Source organism: Notolabrus celidotus, chromosome 15 (assembly GCF_009762535.1).
Source record: "Notolabrus celidotus isolate fNotCel1 chromosome 15, fNotCel1.pri, whole genome shotgun sequence".
Classification (NCBI taxonomy): Eukaryota; Metazoa; Chordata; class Actinopteri; order Labriformes; family Labridae; genus Notolabrus; species Notolabrus celidotus.
Genome location: NC_048286.1, coordinates 11,116,124 through 11,134,181, shown reverse-complemented (window position 1 = coordinate 11,134,181; position 18,058 = coordinate 11,116,124). Strand labels below are relative to the sequence as shown.

At 39.9% G+C, this 18,058-nt stretch overlaps 1 protein-coding gene across 1 annotated transcript in view; it reads right to left on the bottom strand.

Moving 5' to 3' along the window:
* The window catches only part of prkci (protein kinase C, iota), a 41,088-nt gene that overhangs the window by 20,662 nt on the left and 2,368 nt on the right, over window positions 1-18,058 (bottom strand). Inside the window, exons 2-3 of the mRNA XM_034703228.1 lie at window positions 5,357-5,478; window positions 2,061-2,150 (exon numbers count right to left, since the gene is read on the bottom strand). Coding sequence (XP_034559119.1) covers window positions 2,061-2,150; window positions 5,357-5,478 — 212 coding nt within the window. The remainder of the gene's footprint in view (window positions 1-2,060; window positions 2,151-5,356; window positions 5,479-18,058) is intronic.

Sequence of the window (18,058 nt, the reverse complement as noted above, 5' to 3'; positions counted from 1 at the left end):
ACAGACACACAGACACACAGACACACAGACACACCCACACACACACACACACACACACACACACACACACACACACACACACACACATCCCTCCAACCCTGCTTCAGGGTTAGCCCTGACCTCCAGATTCATAAACTTGTTGGACTATTTGTAAAGAATGCTAAGCTCAGACGAGGACGTGAACCAGCTCAGAGACAGACAGAATATGTAATGTTGTGTTTACAGGTCAGTGATGCATTACGCTTATGTTTGGATAACAGTTTTTATGTAGAGTATGAAGCCATCTGAGTCTGTGTTTGATTTAGTCTGAAGTTTTACTGCAAGGAGACACTTTATCAGAGAAAAGAAATGAAAACAAGAAGAAAACACAAGTCAAACTGTCTAAATTTGTTTTCTTGTTTACTTTTTGTAAGGCTGTTTACAATATTTAGATATTACAAACATTGCTTAAGTGTTGAGCCTTCTTCACTTTTAAGTCTTCACAAAAGTCAGTAGGAAACATCATCCCTAACAATTAATTTTATGTTAAGTGGCCGTTAGTGCTCGCTCATTTTTGTGCGTTATTCATGTTCTGGGGTTGAAGCCAGTGCCCCGGAAGTAGCATAAATATATGGCAGCGTCTCTTCTGCGTGCTAAACTGATACACTGCAGAGCAGGTATGGTTGAAGAGATTGGCAGGGTCTGTTTCTACTTTGTCTTTCGCTCACATTGCTTGCTTGCGGGAATGGTTTTATATAGAATTGTGTGTTTATTGCATATTTTGAAGATGGGTCAACTTCGGACTGTAGCGTGATGTTTGGCACAGGTCTCCAGGGACATGAGGACAATTTGCACCTTTGTTAAGCGGAGCAGGTACGTTGGTTTGTTTGTTTGTTTGTTTGTTTGCACAGTAAAAGAAAGATTGTAAGCTGTACACTTAAATGTTTGTGGATGCAGTGGTGTAGTTTCTCGGAAAGGGATGTTGCAATATTAAAAGTACTCGGGTATAGTGGTGGTGGTGGTGCAGTGGGTAGTGCTGTTGCCTCACAGCTAGAAGGTTTCTGGTTTGACTCGCCGGCCAGGCAGGTGTCTCTATGGGTGGAGTTTGAATGTTCTCCCCGTGCATGCGTGGGTTCTCTCCAGGTACTCCGGCAGTCCAAAAACATGCTCACCACGTTGATTGATCACTCTAAATTGCCCGTAGGTGTGAGTGTGTGCGTGAATGGTTGTCTATCTCAATGTTAGCCCTGTGATAGGTTGGCGACCTGTCCAGGGTGTACCCTGTCTCCCGTGCGAAGCGAGCTGGGATTGGCTCCAGCCCCCCGTTACCCCAAACGGGCTTAGCGGTCAAGATAATAGATGGATGGATGGGTACAGTGGTGTATTTGTAAATGAAATCTTTGTATTTAAGTAAGATTTAAAATGTTATAGCCAATGTGATTTTTAATGGAAGGAAAATGACCTATAAATATAAAATATTTGTTGAATGTGTTATTTTGTATTGATGTAAAGATGAATTAAAGCTTATTTTGAGGCTTGTTTGTTTTTTAGTTTCACGGTGCTTGATGACAAAAAGAGAGATTGCACCAGTCAGAAGTCAACCCTGTGATTATTGATGCCTTGTGCTGCTATGCTAAAGCATTATTTGAAAGTAATAGGAGATATGAAGCTTTTTTGAGCATGATTTCTTACAATAACTTACTTACAATATTTTCAATGAAAGCAAAACCATGCTTGTAATCATGCTGTATATGTATGATTACTTCTAGAACATTAGAGATTTATGACTGGCACGGGCAGGAAGTGAACTACTTAACAGCCAAATGTACTGTTGCATTTGTTATCATCAGCCAGAGGATTTTTATACCATGAATCAGTGACCAGAAATGGAAAACATATTAATACTCCCAGCTAAACACAGAGGTCAGAGAACTAGCTGTGGCATCTTCTGCAAACCTCACACCTACCAAGAACCTGCCATGGATGGAAGACTCACAGGACATGAAAACATGCGAGGTTAAGCCTGAAACGCTATAAACTCTCATAGAGGTAGTGTCAATGTGAGCAGCAGTGAGACTCACCGTGGATAATGAGCTCTGAGTCTTTGTTGAGTTCATAGAGGCGGAGAGCTTCTTCCAGCTCGAGCTGAGACGACACGGTGCATGGGTCACCTAACAGGAGAGGACACCACAGGAATCAACCACAGCATTCAATATATACACGAGCCAACAAACACACAAACAAGTAAGTAAACACACAGAGATACAAATTGGTAAGTGGGAGAAATCAGACAAAGGAGGAGATCAGACATCCTCTGCACTATCCTCATGTTGGTGAAACCTACAATCACTTGTATTAAATTATCCTCTCTACATAACAGTGTCAGAAAGCATTTCATTTGGATGAAAGAAAGGTGTAAAAAAAATTCAGAAAATAAATACAGTTTTAAATATAAAATTAAATATATAAAATTTTACTTTTTATTTTAAAGCAAAAAAATTGCAGAATATTTTACAGACTTAGCTTCTATCTGTGAGAATGTGAAGCCTTTTTAAATACTCAACATTCTGTCCTGTTATCTTCATTATTTCTTTGATCTTAGCTTTTATTTTGAAAATACTTTTTTTTTTTTTTTTTACAGGGGCACCATTGGCCTAGTTGTTTAGGCACATGCCCCATGTGTGGAGATTGTAGCACTTGTCGCAGCGGTTGCTGATTTGACTCCCGACCCCTACCATTAGCTGCATGTCTTCCCCAACTCTTTACTCTCCACATTTCCCTTCTCTATTCAGCTGTCCTATCAATGAAGGCAGAAAATACCCCAAAATATAACATATATATATACCCACACTTTTTTGGCAAACCCATAGAATGGCTCTGTGTGCTCATGTATTAGCATGGAGGCCATGTGGCTATCTTTGAAGTATTTTCCTTTTCTATGCTTTAATCTCAGTCCTGTTACTCATACAGGACTGAGTAACAGGAACAACTGAAACTCAGTCCAGATAACATTATCAGTGTTTTTAAGTTTCTGATGAAAGGTCAGTCAAGTTTTTTGTATTTGTGCAATTCAAGCTAAAACACCACTGGATGCATTTTGTGCTAATTAATCTCTTTTGAAAACAAGTACCCGTTTTTTTAGGTGATTAGTCAGGGGTCTTTCTGAACTCTTCATTGGGTACTTGCATTTTTCCCCCAGATATCATACCCTTATGACTCTCTCATACTTGACCCCTCTTGTCTTTTATTTCCTATTAAGCTGTCCTTCACAAAATCTTCCTTAAAAATCTGATGAAGGGAACCATGGTACTCAAAAATTTGATAGAACTTCGATATGAATTATGATTCATAGGTGTATTTGTGCATGGGTCAATCAGAGGCAATCGCTTAAATACCACTCGGACGAACAGTATATCCATTATCTCTGCATCACAACAAACAGGTAGAGTGTGCGGCAACACTGATCTCATCAACTCTATTCTCAGTTCTCTGACACACTAACCAATTACACCTATGAGCTGCTGCTTTATAAATAGCCTCTACAGAGACAGTGACACACAGTTTACATCTAAGACAACAGAAGTTGATAACAGGCGTACACGTGGGTGGAATGCGGCAACCATTGCGTCTGTGTCTGATTTATCTTTAATTGACGGCTTCAGAAGTTGAGTGAATTCACTTTCACATATGTAACAGAGAAATAACAAACAAGACCTATCAGCTGAGTATTGTTTACAAAATTCAAGATGCAAGTAGCAACATCAGCACCTTTCAAAAGATACAAGTATCACCATGCTGCTTCATGTGAGACCTTGTTCAATTTATAAGGTGTAGTATTATGTTTCCCATATTCCCAGTTTTCTGGGAAACGTCTCTTAATTTTATTAGTTTTTACTTGCAGTGCAACTTTTAACTAAAACTTTTTTGTGAGACTTCTCATCAAGCTGCACACACTATTTTATTCTATCTACAGTCCGTTGAAGCACTGACTGACTCCAGCCTCAGTCCACTCCTCGTGAAGCTCTCCCAAGTTCTCCAATCAACTTTTCTTGGCGATCCTCTCAAAGCTGCGGTCACCCCTGTTGCTTGTGCACCTTTTCCTACCACACTTTTCCCTTCCAGTCGACTTTCCATCAACATGCTGCGATAGAGCCCTCAGTGAAGAGCCAGCCTCTGCAGCAATGACCCTGTGTGGCTCACCCTGTGTGGCTCACCCTGCTGGGGGTGTTGATGATCGTCTTGTGGACAACTGTTGAATCAGCAGTCTTCCCTATGATTGTGTTTGCATGTTGTAAAGTAGTCTGAGACATACACATTGTAATGGAAATGGAATATTTTAATATTTTAAATTTTTTTAAATTACATTTTAGAAAAAAAAACATATGAATTATTATGTTTAACATTTTTAGAGCTGTAGGCTGAAATCATCAAAATAAAAATTGGAAAAATTCTTAAAATATTTTAGTTTAAATGTAATGACTATGATATATTATATTTCACTTTCTTATTTAACTGACAGAAAATATTAGACATTTCTTGATATTCTAATTTATTGAGATGCACCTGTACAACATAAATATGACGATCTAATTGATTTTTTTTTTTAACAGTAAAAGTTTGTTTATAAAACTGAAAGCCAGCTAACACAGTTCAGTTATAATCCTCGTGGTTATATTGTAACGCTCTTGTTCTATTGTAAAGGGGTACAGTCTCTCTTTTAAAGAAAGAGCTGCTTTTCAAGTCTTTGATTTTGTTGCTGGTGTTCAGCACCATAACACCACAGTCAGGAAATATCAATTAATGAAAGTTCATGCTGTGATTATCCTGATAATGGCTTGAGTTCAGACTGTGGAGCTGAGCATGTGTGGTTTCCATGGATGGGGCAGAAGGTGAGACAGCTCCCACTGAACAGTGCTTCATTATGACCATCAAGCAGCTTTTCTTTCTCAGACAGCCTAATGACTCCGCTGATTGTCTGTGTGTGGCCACCAGTGAGAGCTGATCTGAGGCTAATGAGTTTGGTCAGGCTGACCTTATCCTGAGCAGAGCAATGTGACGGCTCCATCTTTCCAGTGACACTGTTACTGCTGCCTGAATAACTGCCTGACAACAAGGAATTGAGTTGTGGGGGTTCAAATCTCTCTTGACTGACACACAAAGGAGTCTTACAGTCAAGTCAGAAAGCAGCGTGTGTTTATGTGGGCATGTGTTCATGTCACCAAGGGTCACTACTTCACGACAAACAGATTTGTTTGATCTTTTTGATGAAGTCACCCGTCTTTGTGACCGGATTTTTCCAGTGACATTTTATAGGTCTCCATCTTGAAGCAGAGGAGAACAGCAAAGTGTGCAGATATTGGATATCAGGTTGACGTACCTTCCTCGTCGATCCACTTCATGGTGAAAAGCTGGTCGTTGTCCATGGAGCACATGTCCTTCACCTCCCCGTACAGACCCTCATACGAGATGGACGGCTCAAAATGAGTGATCATGATGTCCCTGCAGAGAAGAGGAATACATCAAGTATGAAACAATCCTGTTCACTCTGGATGCACCGACATGCAACTAAGTTCACCTCATGAGCTAGAAACGAACCAATTCAACTATTTTTTTATCATGGTAAATAGTAAAAACATTCTTTCTGTTTTGTTTAGTTCAAATGTGTCCCACACTCCGTTTATAGATGGAAAGCAAAGTTGTGTTATTGTCTTTTCTTTCATTAAAAGTTAAAATCACAATGCAATGTAATAAGAAAGATGTTGTTGCCTTGGAATTGACAGAGCCCTGTTACATAAAAAAATCAAAACATGATCTTAATATATGAAGTGAAGATGTCCCTTTAAATCATCATTAAGTTTCAAAAATAAAGGATATTCAATATCTGAGAGGATCCAAAGCGGAGGTTCGGGAATATGATAGAGAATGTTGGATATATATAATGAAAATAGAAATATGATATAATAGAAATATGACTATAATAGAAATATAGTATAAAATAATGCAAATATGATATAATCATAATATATTATACAAAATAACAATTTAAATATAATATAAAATAAACAAATATGAAAAAAAAATCAATAAAATAAATTACAATTATAATATAATTAAATATAACTTGCCATTACCCAACCAAATAGTTTTAACTAATCTTAGATTTTTTTTCTATTTATTTTTAGATCAAAATTAAAAAGCTTATATTGACAAACATTCTACGAATACACAAAAGCAGGGCTTATGTTGGCTTATATTGGGCATGACTACCAGCACTGCAACTGATGTAAATCACAGGTCTCCTGATCACTTGTTGACTTATCAAAATAAACTTTTGGAGAAAAACACCAAAATCAGGAACAAAATAAAATGTGCTGTTTGGGTATTGTTTGACGACTAACAGATGAATCCACTCATTGTTTTAGCGCTTACTTTTTCCCTTAAATATTAAGTCACATCAGTCCCTCTCACTGTCTGATGCACCAAATGCAAAAACTCAAACAGGCTTTTGATTGGCGGGAGAGAGGAGGTATGGGAGTGTCCTTCTTTAACCAAACACCACTGTGTGTGAGTCACAGTCTTTCAGTCTGTCACATTAGTGTGTGTATTCATCCGTACAGCGTGATTGTGGGTGTGAGAAAGAAAAAGAGAACAAGAAAACGGAGAGAAAGACTGCAAAGTGTTGAGGGGGAACGAGACACAGTGAGGCAGAATGAATCACAAGCGATGGCGGCTGTAGTTGTATTGTGACCGCTGTGGTTAAGGATCACTGTCCACCGCTGCACTCCATCAATTCCTGGAGAGCAGAAAAAAAAGAACCCCTCAACACTTGGCTTACTGCTCTTAATCAACAACTCCATCACTCTCTACTAGCGCCTCAGCTCACACCAACATTATGCTGAGACCTGGGATAAGGAGCCTGGTGGTGGGTGACCAAGAGCGTCTCCCCCCTGAAGATGGGATCATCTGTCGCTCGTCGTTTCATGGCAGCGTTTAAGGATTGATGTCTCCTGCTTTCAGGCCCTCTGGCCAGCCTACAGTGCTGTGTTTTACTACACAGTTGGGGGGTGGAGATGGTGCACATATGACGTTTTATAGGTCTGCAGGCGACAGAGGTCTGAGCTCTTGTGTGGGATCAGTGGAGACAGAATGGACGAGACGAGAGGATAAGCACGGTAAACATGGGGGGTAAAGGAGGAGAGTAAAGAGGGGATAATGTGTAAAACATGTCCCACAAGCAAGGACAAGAAAATCACTCCTTTTACCATCGTCGTCAAGATGGGCCCAGTTTTTATCGACTTGAGAGCTTTACAGCAGGATGATAAAATCCTCACACATGGAGTAAATGGTGCACACTTTCAAGGACATCTACTATACAAGACCAAGGACAGACACCAGTGTGTAAAGTCACTGTAGGGTCACACACACACACAGCACCAGACTGTGATTTATGTCGGATATTTGGGTTACACATTATTGTTGTGTGTCTGAAAATCTAAGCTTTTGATGGTGTCTCCTCCCTTCCACACAGCAGGTACTTAACTGTCTGGAGTGAATATCACACATCAAGAATGAGTAAGGCTTTGTGATTAAGAATAAACTGACGTAAGGCTCAGGCTGATGCCTCCTCCTCCTCCTCCTGGTATTTTCTCACCCTCTTCCTCCATCCTGCTGGTGTTAATCATTGCCTGTGAGGAGGGGGAGGAAGAGACTGGTAGCCACACACACTCCTCTACAGTCTGATCCAGGACCAGTGTGGCAGCTCTCCTTCCTCCTAAAGCCCTGATAACATTAAAAGATAAACAGTGCATAAACACACAAACAGGAAACCAAAGGTTCCCACAGTGACTACACACGATGCAGGCAGCACATTACTGCCCAGCAGGTGACTTTAACTGTGTCACATGCAACAAGACCCGAGCTGTGGGTGTTCATTAAACACTGTGAGTCTACACTGTAGTTAAAGTTTAGCCACGTCTCAGTGGCCTCGCACAACATCCTCTGTGACATAGATACAAGCTTGGCTAATGGCTGCAGCTGTAACAGGAAGACTTTAAAGTGACACAAATAAATTAGGAGCAGGAACACGGACACTCTCACAGGATCTTTTACTTTAGGTTTTAAATGCTGTTATTAAGAGTTAAATTAATTGATCAGCATTTATACTGATGTTTAAATCACCATCTTAGTTACTTCTGGGGACAAACATTTGGGAAATCCAGCTTTAGGGAGTGAGGTTTGTTGTTGTTATTTGTCATGTGCAATTACCTAAATATCTTATTCTGGAAAATACGATAGACATTGAAAATAATATGTTGTGAACAGAAAACAAAAGCTATGGTAAGCTACCCCGACTTTCTATTGATTGTGTATTTTATATCATTTCAAATTGAATCTCTTTTGAGCATCTGATTAACAAGAGTTCATTTAAAGATTATGAACCACGTCTGCTCTTGACTTCCAGGGTCTTTAGATCAGTTTAGTTTGTGTTTTGCGGATATACAAATATAAATGATTGATTTTATAGTTCTCCAAAATGAACAGGGTGTTTTCCCACAGAATGACACTGTGCCTGTGTCAGTGGAGGTGATAGGGAGGGGGGGGGGCACACTACAGCATCCTACTGTTCCTCTCTGCCTCTGTGTCGAACCTTTTGCTAAAATTCATCAGCAGAACGTCTGTAGATGCCCAGATGACACAACCTGCATTTTGAAACACTGCACTTGATAGTAGGGATGTAAGGATAAATCTCAAATCGGTAAAAAAAATTGATACAAATAAGGGTGGATTAAAATCGATTCAACATAACTTTTACCAGGATATTAATTTTAAACAGTAGAAGTCGCTATCTGCAATTCACTCCGCTTGTTCAACATCATTAAGTCTCTTGCGCTGCTCTCTCGTCACTCGTTGAGTGGAGGTGTTTTAAGTTTAAAGCATGTTTCAGAATCAGCTGACTGCTCACAGCAGAGACGCTCAGCTGGGGGCAGCAGCTGAGTGACAGGTCTCCACGTGCGCTTTTTTTCTCCGCTGCTGGACTGATTATGACCCGTTTGCGCTCTCGGCTGACACATGACCACGTTCGCATGCTTATTTTTCTCAATAAGAACAACTAGACAGAAAACTGGACACTGTGAGTCCAAAATATGATTCTGTTCAGTTGTCCTGTTGCAGTAAATCCACATGTTGAAGTCTTCACTCTATGACCATGCGTCCACAGAGATTATGAGCCTGCTCCTCACGTTGATATTCAGTGTGTTAACATTTTGAACACCTCAATATGATCCTTGGCTGTTAAATACCGTCAGTAATATTGTGTCATGAAGGAAATTTTTCTTTAGGGGGGAAAAACGCATTTGGCATTCTTTTTGACATGGAAAACCTTTAAGTTTCTTTAATGATTAAACGATAATTGATTGTTAACATTTCCAAAGATCGATCAAGGAGAATACTTGAAATTTACATCCCTAATTTAAAGAGATTTACCTTAGTTGTTTTAATATTTAATACTTTCATTTGGGACTCGTTCACTTTCCATTTCTCTATAATTGTTCTGCAATTTTCCAATAAGGTATTTTTGTGCTGTCATTTTTAGTTTTTTTGCAAGGTGCTGAAAAAAAGTATGCAGTGGTTTTATTTGAGTTACAACACACCTTAAAAATTAAAAAGGATTACTTTGTTTACAAAGAAATAAGAGAAAAAATACATATTGCAACTGTCCATATCTGAGAATTGAAATAAAATAATAGTTATTTCAATTTTGAGTTCAATCCAATTTTCTTGACAATCGTTGGAATCGAGAGAATCGTGAGTGAATCGTGAGTGAACCAAAAATCAGGATTCGAATCAAATCGTGGGTTGAGTGTTTCCTTATATCCCTAACAACAAGTGATGCACAGGTGGAGGAGGCTTGTTAAAGATGTTGCATTTCACAAAACGACACTGGCAGCAACTAGCTGCACTAAACAGGAAAACGTGTTTCAGCACAAAGCCTTCCTTAGCGTTGCAGGTCATAACTGGACATGCCCCTTACATACAGGAAGTAACTCACAATTTCACAATAAAACTTACAGGTGAAAAATCACATGTCCAAAGAAGGGGCAGTCAGTAACACATCCCAAATAGACCATAGAAGGACATCATGTGTAAACACAAGAAAACAACTTATAGGTTATTCAGTATAACACCACAATAAAGAAGAGTCAATCTGTGGTAATTCATTCAAGGCACAAGCAGCCAGGTCAAAAGCAACCACCTGCACAACACTGTTCATGCAGCTGTGTGAGAAGCTTTGTATTCAACATGATAAGTCAACATCTAAATCAATGTACTAAGAGGAGAGACATGCTGAAGTCCCCCTCTCTGTCTCTATCTGTGGTCACCTGGTGTCAGTTGGGTAGTGTGTACACAAGGGTTCAGAGCGAGAAGTGGTAATCTGTTCATCTATTGGTCACTGATGGAAATCTTATAGGGATAAAAAGAACATTTAGAAATATACCAGAATGCTGATTCTCAACACGTTCATGTGTGTTTAGTGACCAGCCAGTTCTCTTAAATTCATCAGATTTAAAAAGTCACTTCTACCATAAATTATCGCATGAATGGACAGAAAAGTGACAAAAATATTTGTTTTGCTGTCAATTATGATTCTGTAAAAAAGATTGGAATCATCAGGTCAGACCTTAAAAAAATAGGACATCAGAATTGGCCAGAGAAATTGCAATCTGTACATCTTCGTAGAGAAACTGAAAAACTTGTCTGGTTCCAGCTTCTATAACGTTATCTTGTTGTTGTTCTTTGATATCAAAGAACAAAGGTCACTGTCTTCCCAGCACAAACACAACCTGAGAAACATCACAATGATGACAAAAATAATTGCTTCATCTTCAGCTCTCATAATGACTGAACTAGGGTGAAGTGAAAGTAACGACTACTCGTCTTGAGTCTTGATGGTTACTCTGCTGCTTCCTGAAGTCTAGAAAAATACATGAGGGAATACTGCCCTTCCAAAGCATCTTTATGAATGACATTACATACACTGTAAAAGAATCTCAACTTCAATTCAGACAGAGGAGACAAAGAAAAGTGAGCTGAGTGGATTCCTCAGGGTGATTAAGGCAGAAGGATTCTGCAGCAAGCGACCGGGAGCTCGTCACTGGTGAGTAGCTGGGAGGAAGTGGCATTCCACACAGACCTGGCATTCCTCTGCTCGGCACCATCCTACAGTACAGCTAAATTAAAGAGGGAGGAGAAGGGGGAGGAGGGGGAGGAGGTGGAGGGAGAGCATGCAAGGAGTGCTGGCCTGTGCCCCTGGCGTCTGAACTGCTGTGAGCGGAGGCTCTGCAGCCCCATCTGCCCAGCATGAAGCCATTCGTCACTGGTGAGCGCTCAAGCAGGGAGGAGGGCCTGAGTGCCTCTCTGAGCTTCCATGAGCACCCAGGACCATCCATCTCCCTGTCAGCGGTGCCACGCATGGGTGTGCCCCCCGAAACACCTTGTTCAAGCTCCGCGCACACATGGATATACAGAATCTCATGGGAGCACGTACACATGCACCTGAAAACAAAATATAGAAATCCACAAGCTGGATTCCCCCACAGCCACATAGACACACCCACTTCACGCAGAACACCTGCACCGTCCCACTCCACCCCCACTAAGGTCAGGGTGGATGAGACACAGATTGCAGTATGCGGTTGTCTCCAGGCAACACGGCCCACCTGTGGTGAAAACAGGAGGGAGTCTCACTCCACGCAGCACAATAGCACCAACCAAACACACTCAAGCTGAGTCCGAGACAAGGTCGCTCATATTGACAGACAAGACGTGTGTGTGCTTACACTTGTGCTGTATTACATACAGGGTGTGTAAACGCTAACACACAGACAATTCTTTATGTGTTCGCAGCTGCTGAGAACCCGTGATTCTCAAACTCGTTAGCTACCATCGTCGGTGAAGAGTGGACGGGTGGGTGAGGGGTGTGTGACTTTGTGGTTCAGTGCTTGAAGGGCTTTTAAAGCAAAAAGTAAATGGCAAGACGAGGAACGCTTCCCATATTTTGAACAAAGCCGAGCCTTTAAGCACTGATGCAGACGGCAGAGTCTTTGAAAGGACGAAGCAACTCCCCTCAAAAGAGTCAAATAATTGAACTGCTTCGTCGAGCCGGAGTAATCCCAGTTTCCTGCCAAACAACATGCCTCGCACAGGAATCCTGAAGTAGATCTGGTACATAAGAGGCCTTGTGTTTTTAGATGTTGGTGAGTCTACAAAACAATTGTTTCAACTTCCACAGCACGGTGAAACACGGCCACTGAAATGCAAGAACTACCAATAAAATTGAAGAACTGCAAGGTATAACTTTCATCTTGTTTTTATTCTATTTTCAGAAATAATCTCAATCTGTATGACAGTATCTAAAAGAAACAGCATCCAGGCAGCTTACCAGTTATTACAAACACAGAAGTGTCAGAACATTGCTGTCCTCAGTGTACACCAACACATTCTTTTGACTAGACAAATATTTGGTTAAAAACCTGACTAGCTCTTCGACAACACAGAAGGTGCCCTCTTTGTGAAACTCAATTACAGCCTTGTTTTGAAAGATGACTGGTACATTGTAGAAAATACAGTGTTTATATTTGGGAGATCAAGAGTTTAATTGCAGCATCTGGATCAGGGTTGATAAAGACCCCTGTTTTTGTCTTTATAAGACCTGATCTGTTTTTTGTCCAGTGTTTGTACACTTAATATCAGAGCTGTACTGACCGTGAGAATCAGGGCTGATTCCGGTGTGTGTCTGATTTTCGAATGAGCTTGGAAATGTGATGCATGTAAATTGTTGCTAGTACTTCCTCTTCTTGAAATGTTCCTGGAACACATCTTACAAGGTTTTCCATGTTTGACCATGAAAAAAAAACTGTTTGTCAAACAGGAAGCTCATGGACAAAAAAAAACCATCAGTTAGGTAAACTGGCTTTCCATCATTACATTGATTACATGAAAACAAAGAGGGGAGGCAGTAAGATACAGATGACCATCAGCTACTGATATCAATGCATGGCACATTATTTGCTGCAGGGACGATGTCCGTTAACAGGGCAACTATTGACCAATAACAGCGTTCAGCTTAGGCCTGAATTTGATAACAATAATCATCCTAACATAATTTTTCTCTATAAAAATGACAAATGTTCAATAAAAGTTTGATATAAATATACCTGTAATTATACCCCCAACCACTGGAAAGGGAGGGGCGCTAATGAGCCTTAAACACCAACATTAGTCAGAAGAAGATAACATTGAACAGCCAATCGTGTTGCAGGATGAGAGGTAGGCGGGGCTTAAAGATGTTTGAAGTGGAATGTAAACAGCTGAAACAGGCAACACAGAAGAAAAGGCAAATCCTAGCAGCTCAAAGCAGAGTAGTCAGTCTGACACTGTATGAACTCGGCGTTAACTACTCTGATACACAGAATATAATTGTATGTATCTTTGTTGAATAATTAAATCAAATTATGCCAATATCTTCAAACTGAGAAAAATAAGAATCTACAAACTAAAACTCCACAAAAGTCTCATCTTACACCAAAGACCTGCTTCCTGTTGGCACCATCAGAAACGAGTGATTCAAGAAGTTCATCAGAAAACTAAATCCAGATACAAACTAAAAAACTGTCTGCTTTCTTCAACTTTCACTCAGGACCAAAAATCAGCCTTTAAATTTAAATGAAATAAAGATTTGATGTTTATGGTGATAATTTTTGATAGACTGATATGAAACATTTTATCATGATAACATCATTTTAAATATATCGCCCAGCTCTAGTTCAGCAGACTTAATACAGATACTTTAGGAAGCAGTACACAGAAAGGCTGTGAGGCCAGTTATACATGTTGTTAAAGAAGGAGCCAAAACCCTCAGCATCAAGCATTAGTGTCCCAATGATTGCAATTTACACCAACAGCAGCATACGTGAGGGCTGAGCAGGCGTGTTACGCAATAAATAATTCAAAAAATCCAACTTAACAGATGTTGAATTACAAATTAACATAAAACCAATACTGTGGAGTCAGAACAGCTGCTGTTTGAAAAACAAAAGAGAGTCTGTACTCGCTGTGACCCTGACATGATTTAAAATACTCTTACACTTAAAATGAAACTGAACTGTGACCAGTATGTAAAACACTCGACTGTTTCCTTCTTCCTTTTAACAGTGTGATTAAAGGTTCAAAGCAGGGGCCTCAACATTGCTTCGGCGCTAAAGAGATAAGTTGGTTAATTTATTTGTTAATCCTAATACAATAAACTTAACAACTTTAATGAGTGATACATGTTTAATCTCCAACCTTTGCTCTTCCCAGCTTCTGACGTCACAGTCTGAGGTTCTCTCCTTCATGCTTCTGTAAACAAATACCTCTGATGGAGATTTGTACAGTACCAGCATCTGTCAGTCTCTTATCATGTGCTCAGTGTACATGTAGCTCTCTCTATTGACCATCAAGTGAATGAGAGGAAGATGAAGACGAGCCAGTGACAGGCTGAGACTGCTACAGGCTGACACCAGTCTGCTGCTGCTGCTGCTGCTACTGCTGGACCACAGACATGCAAATAAGACAGAATGGACTGAGAAACGATACTAAACTGAAAATAGATGAGCTGAAACCGAACCGCAGAGTACGGCCTCATGGAGAGCCACATTTAATTTTGTTTTTTACAGCTTTTACAAAGGATGTGAAAAGTTTCTAAACTGGCGATTCCACTGATTTGAAGACACAGAACTGGGATGAGCCCCTGCTTGAGGCTTTGAGAGGTAGAGAAAGCTGCAGACTCTGGAGCTTCACATCACAGATAGAGGAGTGGAAACCAACAGCTACGACTAATGATGATTTTTTTCATTAGTGATTAATTTGCTGCTTTTGTCGAAAACAAAATAATTCAGATACCACAACGTTGTGGAGCAACCAAGCTGCAACCTCCAGCCGCGAGAATTGAAGCCAATGCTGACTGGAAACAACATACACACCAATTCAAAAAAGCCAATCCTTACAGCAGAAATAAACATGTTTACAGCCTAGTACAAAAAACAAGTGTAGTCTGATTGGCTAATTCCTCGATCGGCACACACTGTACGGGGGATGAATTTTTTCAACGCAGCAATTTCGAAGATATTAAGATTACAAGTTTTCCATTATGAGAGACTCAACTGACTAGATTGACAGGCGGAGACACTGTAGCTGTTGGCTAGGAGGCTCAAACCCCACCTCTTTACGTCACACTAGCTCGGCAGACATTAGGTTGAGTTCAACATTTCCAATATGTCTCCTGCCATCGATCGGCTTCAGAACAGCTCTTCGGAAACAGATGGGTGACGTCATGGATACTGAATCCATTATTTGTAAAGTCCATGGGAGCAACACAGATGTTTTTAAATATCTTGTCTTTTCTAGCTTCAGTCCAAAACTCAATGAGATTCAATCAAATACATATGACAGAGAAAGCACAAATCCTCACATTTGTTATTAAAAATAAAAATGTGAAGCTTCTTTTAGTCTTGTTTGATTATAATCTCTGAAACAGTTACATTAAAGGATTGGTAGTCACGGAAAACTAGCATGAATTTGAATGTAGCATTTCCTCAGGACTCAGTCTAACCCACCCCCCCACCCCCTCCCCCCGGAGCTCCTCCAAAAGGACGCCCCCGCTCACATGCACGAGCACCGCTGATTTCTGATCATATGATCGTGACTGATTCAAAATCGGTCCTCAGCACATCATTTGTGTTTTGCACTACAACTCATGTCTCACTCATCAGTAAGAAAACAACAAAACATTAACATAGTGAAAGTTAAAAACACAAACAAACATGAAATGTACGCTTTGCAGGAGGCGGGCCGAACGGCAGGACTGGATTTCATTGGTTTCATATTTTGGCTCCTGATGGCAGGCATTGGTTGGTGTTTTCCCAGGTTTACTCCGGCTGTAGATATAGTTATTTTTCGCTCTTTTTTAAGAACACATTATGTATTGATTGCCATCGGGACAAAAAGATCATTTTAACCAGAATAACAAAAAGTGTATCTAAATCTGACTGCCAACCCCAGCTTTAAGTTGTTGCTCATTACTTTTTGTCTGATTATTTAGTCAATTAATGAACTGAGAGCTCCAGCTCTAAAAACAACACTCACTTTGGTGTCATTTCACTTTGGCATAGGTGTGCAATTATAAGTTACCACTGTCGACAGGAAGTGAAGACAATCTCAGTTACAGGCTAATTTAATTGTCAATAATAAGGCGGTTATGTTATCACACAGTATGTTTCTCCCACAGTATGTTTCTCACACAGTATGTTTCAAACACAGTATGTTTCAAACACAGTATGTTTCTCATACTGTGTACCCAATATTGTTCCTGGAGCAGAGTTGCTGAGCGATGAGCCGTCTTGCATCCTCACTATCTCTGCAAAGAGTTGCACTCGCAAAACAGCGGGCAGGAAGTGACAGGTAAATAAAAGACGGCAGAATGAAAGCAGCTGATGCAACAATGTCTCATCCAAAAACTTCTCAAGCTGGGGAGCAGTTCACCCTCAGTGCTGTAAAGGAAAGGGCTGCCTGCTAAATCCTCAACATGGGCCTTGTGTATCTTAGGAGCAGGTTGATAATGCTTGAGGGTTTAATCAGAAGCATCTCTTACTCCTCTCACTCCAAACGTGCCATACGTTTCTGCCCACATTCTTACATCTGTACGTTATTTTTTATTCACTTATGCACACATTTTCTACGGTATCACCGGTTTTGTAAATATATTGCAAATTTACTTATTTAGTTTGTACATACTTTTCTTAGAAAATGCTCATTTACTTTTTAAATTGCTAATAACTTTTAATAATTACTATTTTATATGCTCTTTGTTGTTTGCACTATCTACTGCTGCTGTAACACTGTAAATTTCCCTGTTGTGGGACAAATAAATGAATATCTCTTATCTCAGCTCTTTCAAACATCAACTGTGACTTTCAACTTAACTGTCCGAAGTTAGAGTCACACTGTGTGAGTTTTCTCTCACCATAAAACCTTCCTCCTAGAACATTTCATCTTTTGTCTCCTTCTCATCTCTTTTTCTTCTTCTTCTTCTTCTACCACTGAACAGTGGAGCAAACCTTACCATGCCACTACAAAATCATCAGTCTTGAGGCTGGTTCATACTTCTGTGGCGACCCTACAGCATTGATTGACGCGGTCGTGAGCACTACATACTTGTGCGTGGACGTGTCCGTGTCGCCCAGCGATACTCCGCTGAAATGCTTGAGGGCAGTATGGTCTCTCTGGCAGTCGGGTCGCCTGTTTCCGGCCCCACTACATTCTCTGTTTACTTTTTCACAGTAAACCCAGAAGCATTATGTTAATTTCCAGCTGATGTATGTTGCTGTTTATAATACAGAAATGATTACACAGAAGAATAGAGAGAATTTGTTCACACTAGTTACATTTGAAAGCAGAATATGGCTTGAATGAAGATTTTTGACAACATGTTTTGAGTTTAAAAGAGTAATATCAAATCTAAACTCTGATTGCTAATTAAAAGCTGTCAATTTCATGTCTTTAAAAGTACTTCTTTACCTTTATTTGTACAGATAGTATTTTTTTTTTCATTAAGAATTTTTGGATTTGTGTTTAGGTTTATATATTTATTGTCCTTACTGTCTTGTTGTTAAGTACCAGTGTTCCATTCACCACGTCAAATTCCTTGTGTGTGCGAGCTCAATTGGCAATAAAGCTTTTTTGAATCTTGAATCTTAAGTTTTTGTATTATTTGTTTCCTTATTAGTCTAATAATCGTTTTTATAACCGATGACTAGTCGAATAGCAAAGCTGTTAGTTGCAGCCCTATTCTAGGATAAGGTTTTACACATTTAAACTATATTTATTTACAAAGTTTATTAAAGTCCATTTGTTTGATTTGTATTTCAAAACAGTAAGGAAACACTTCAAGCATGTGATACCCGGTTTGATGGCATATTTATACGTAACATTTAACATTCAGTCTCCCCCTCATGACAACACTTCGGACATCCAGGCTTAATGC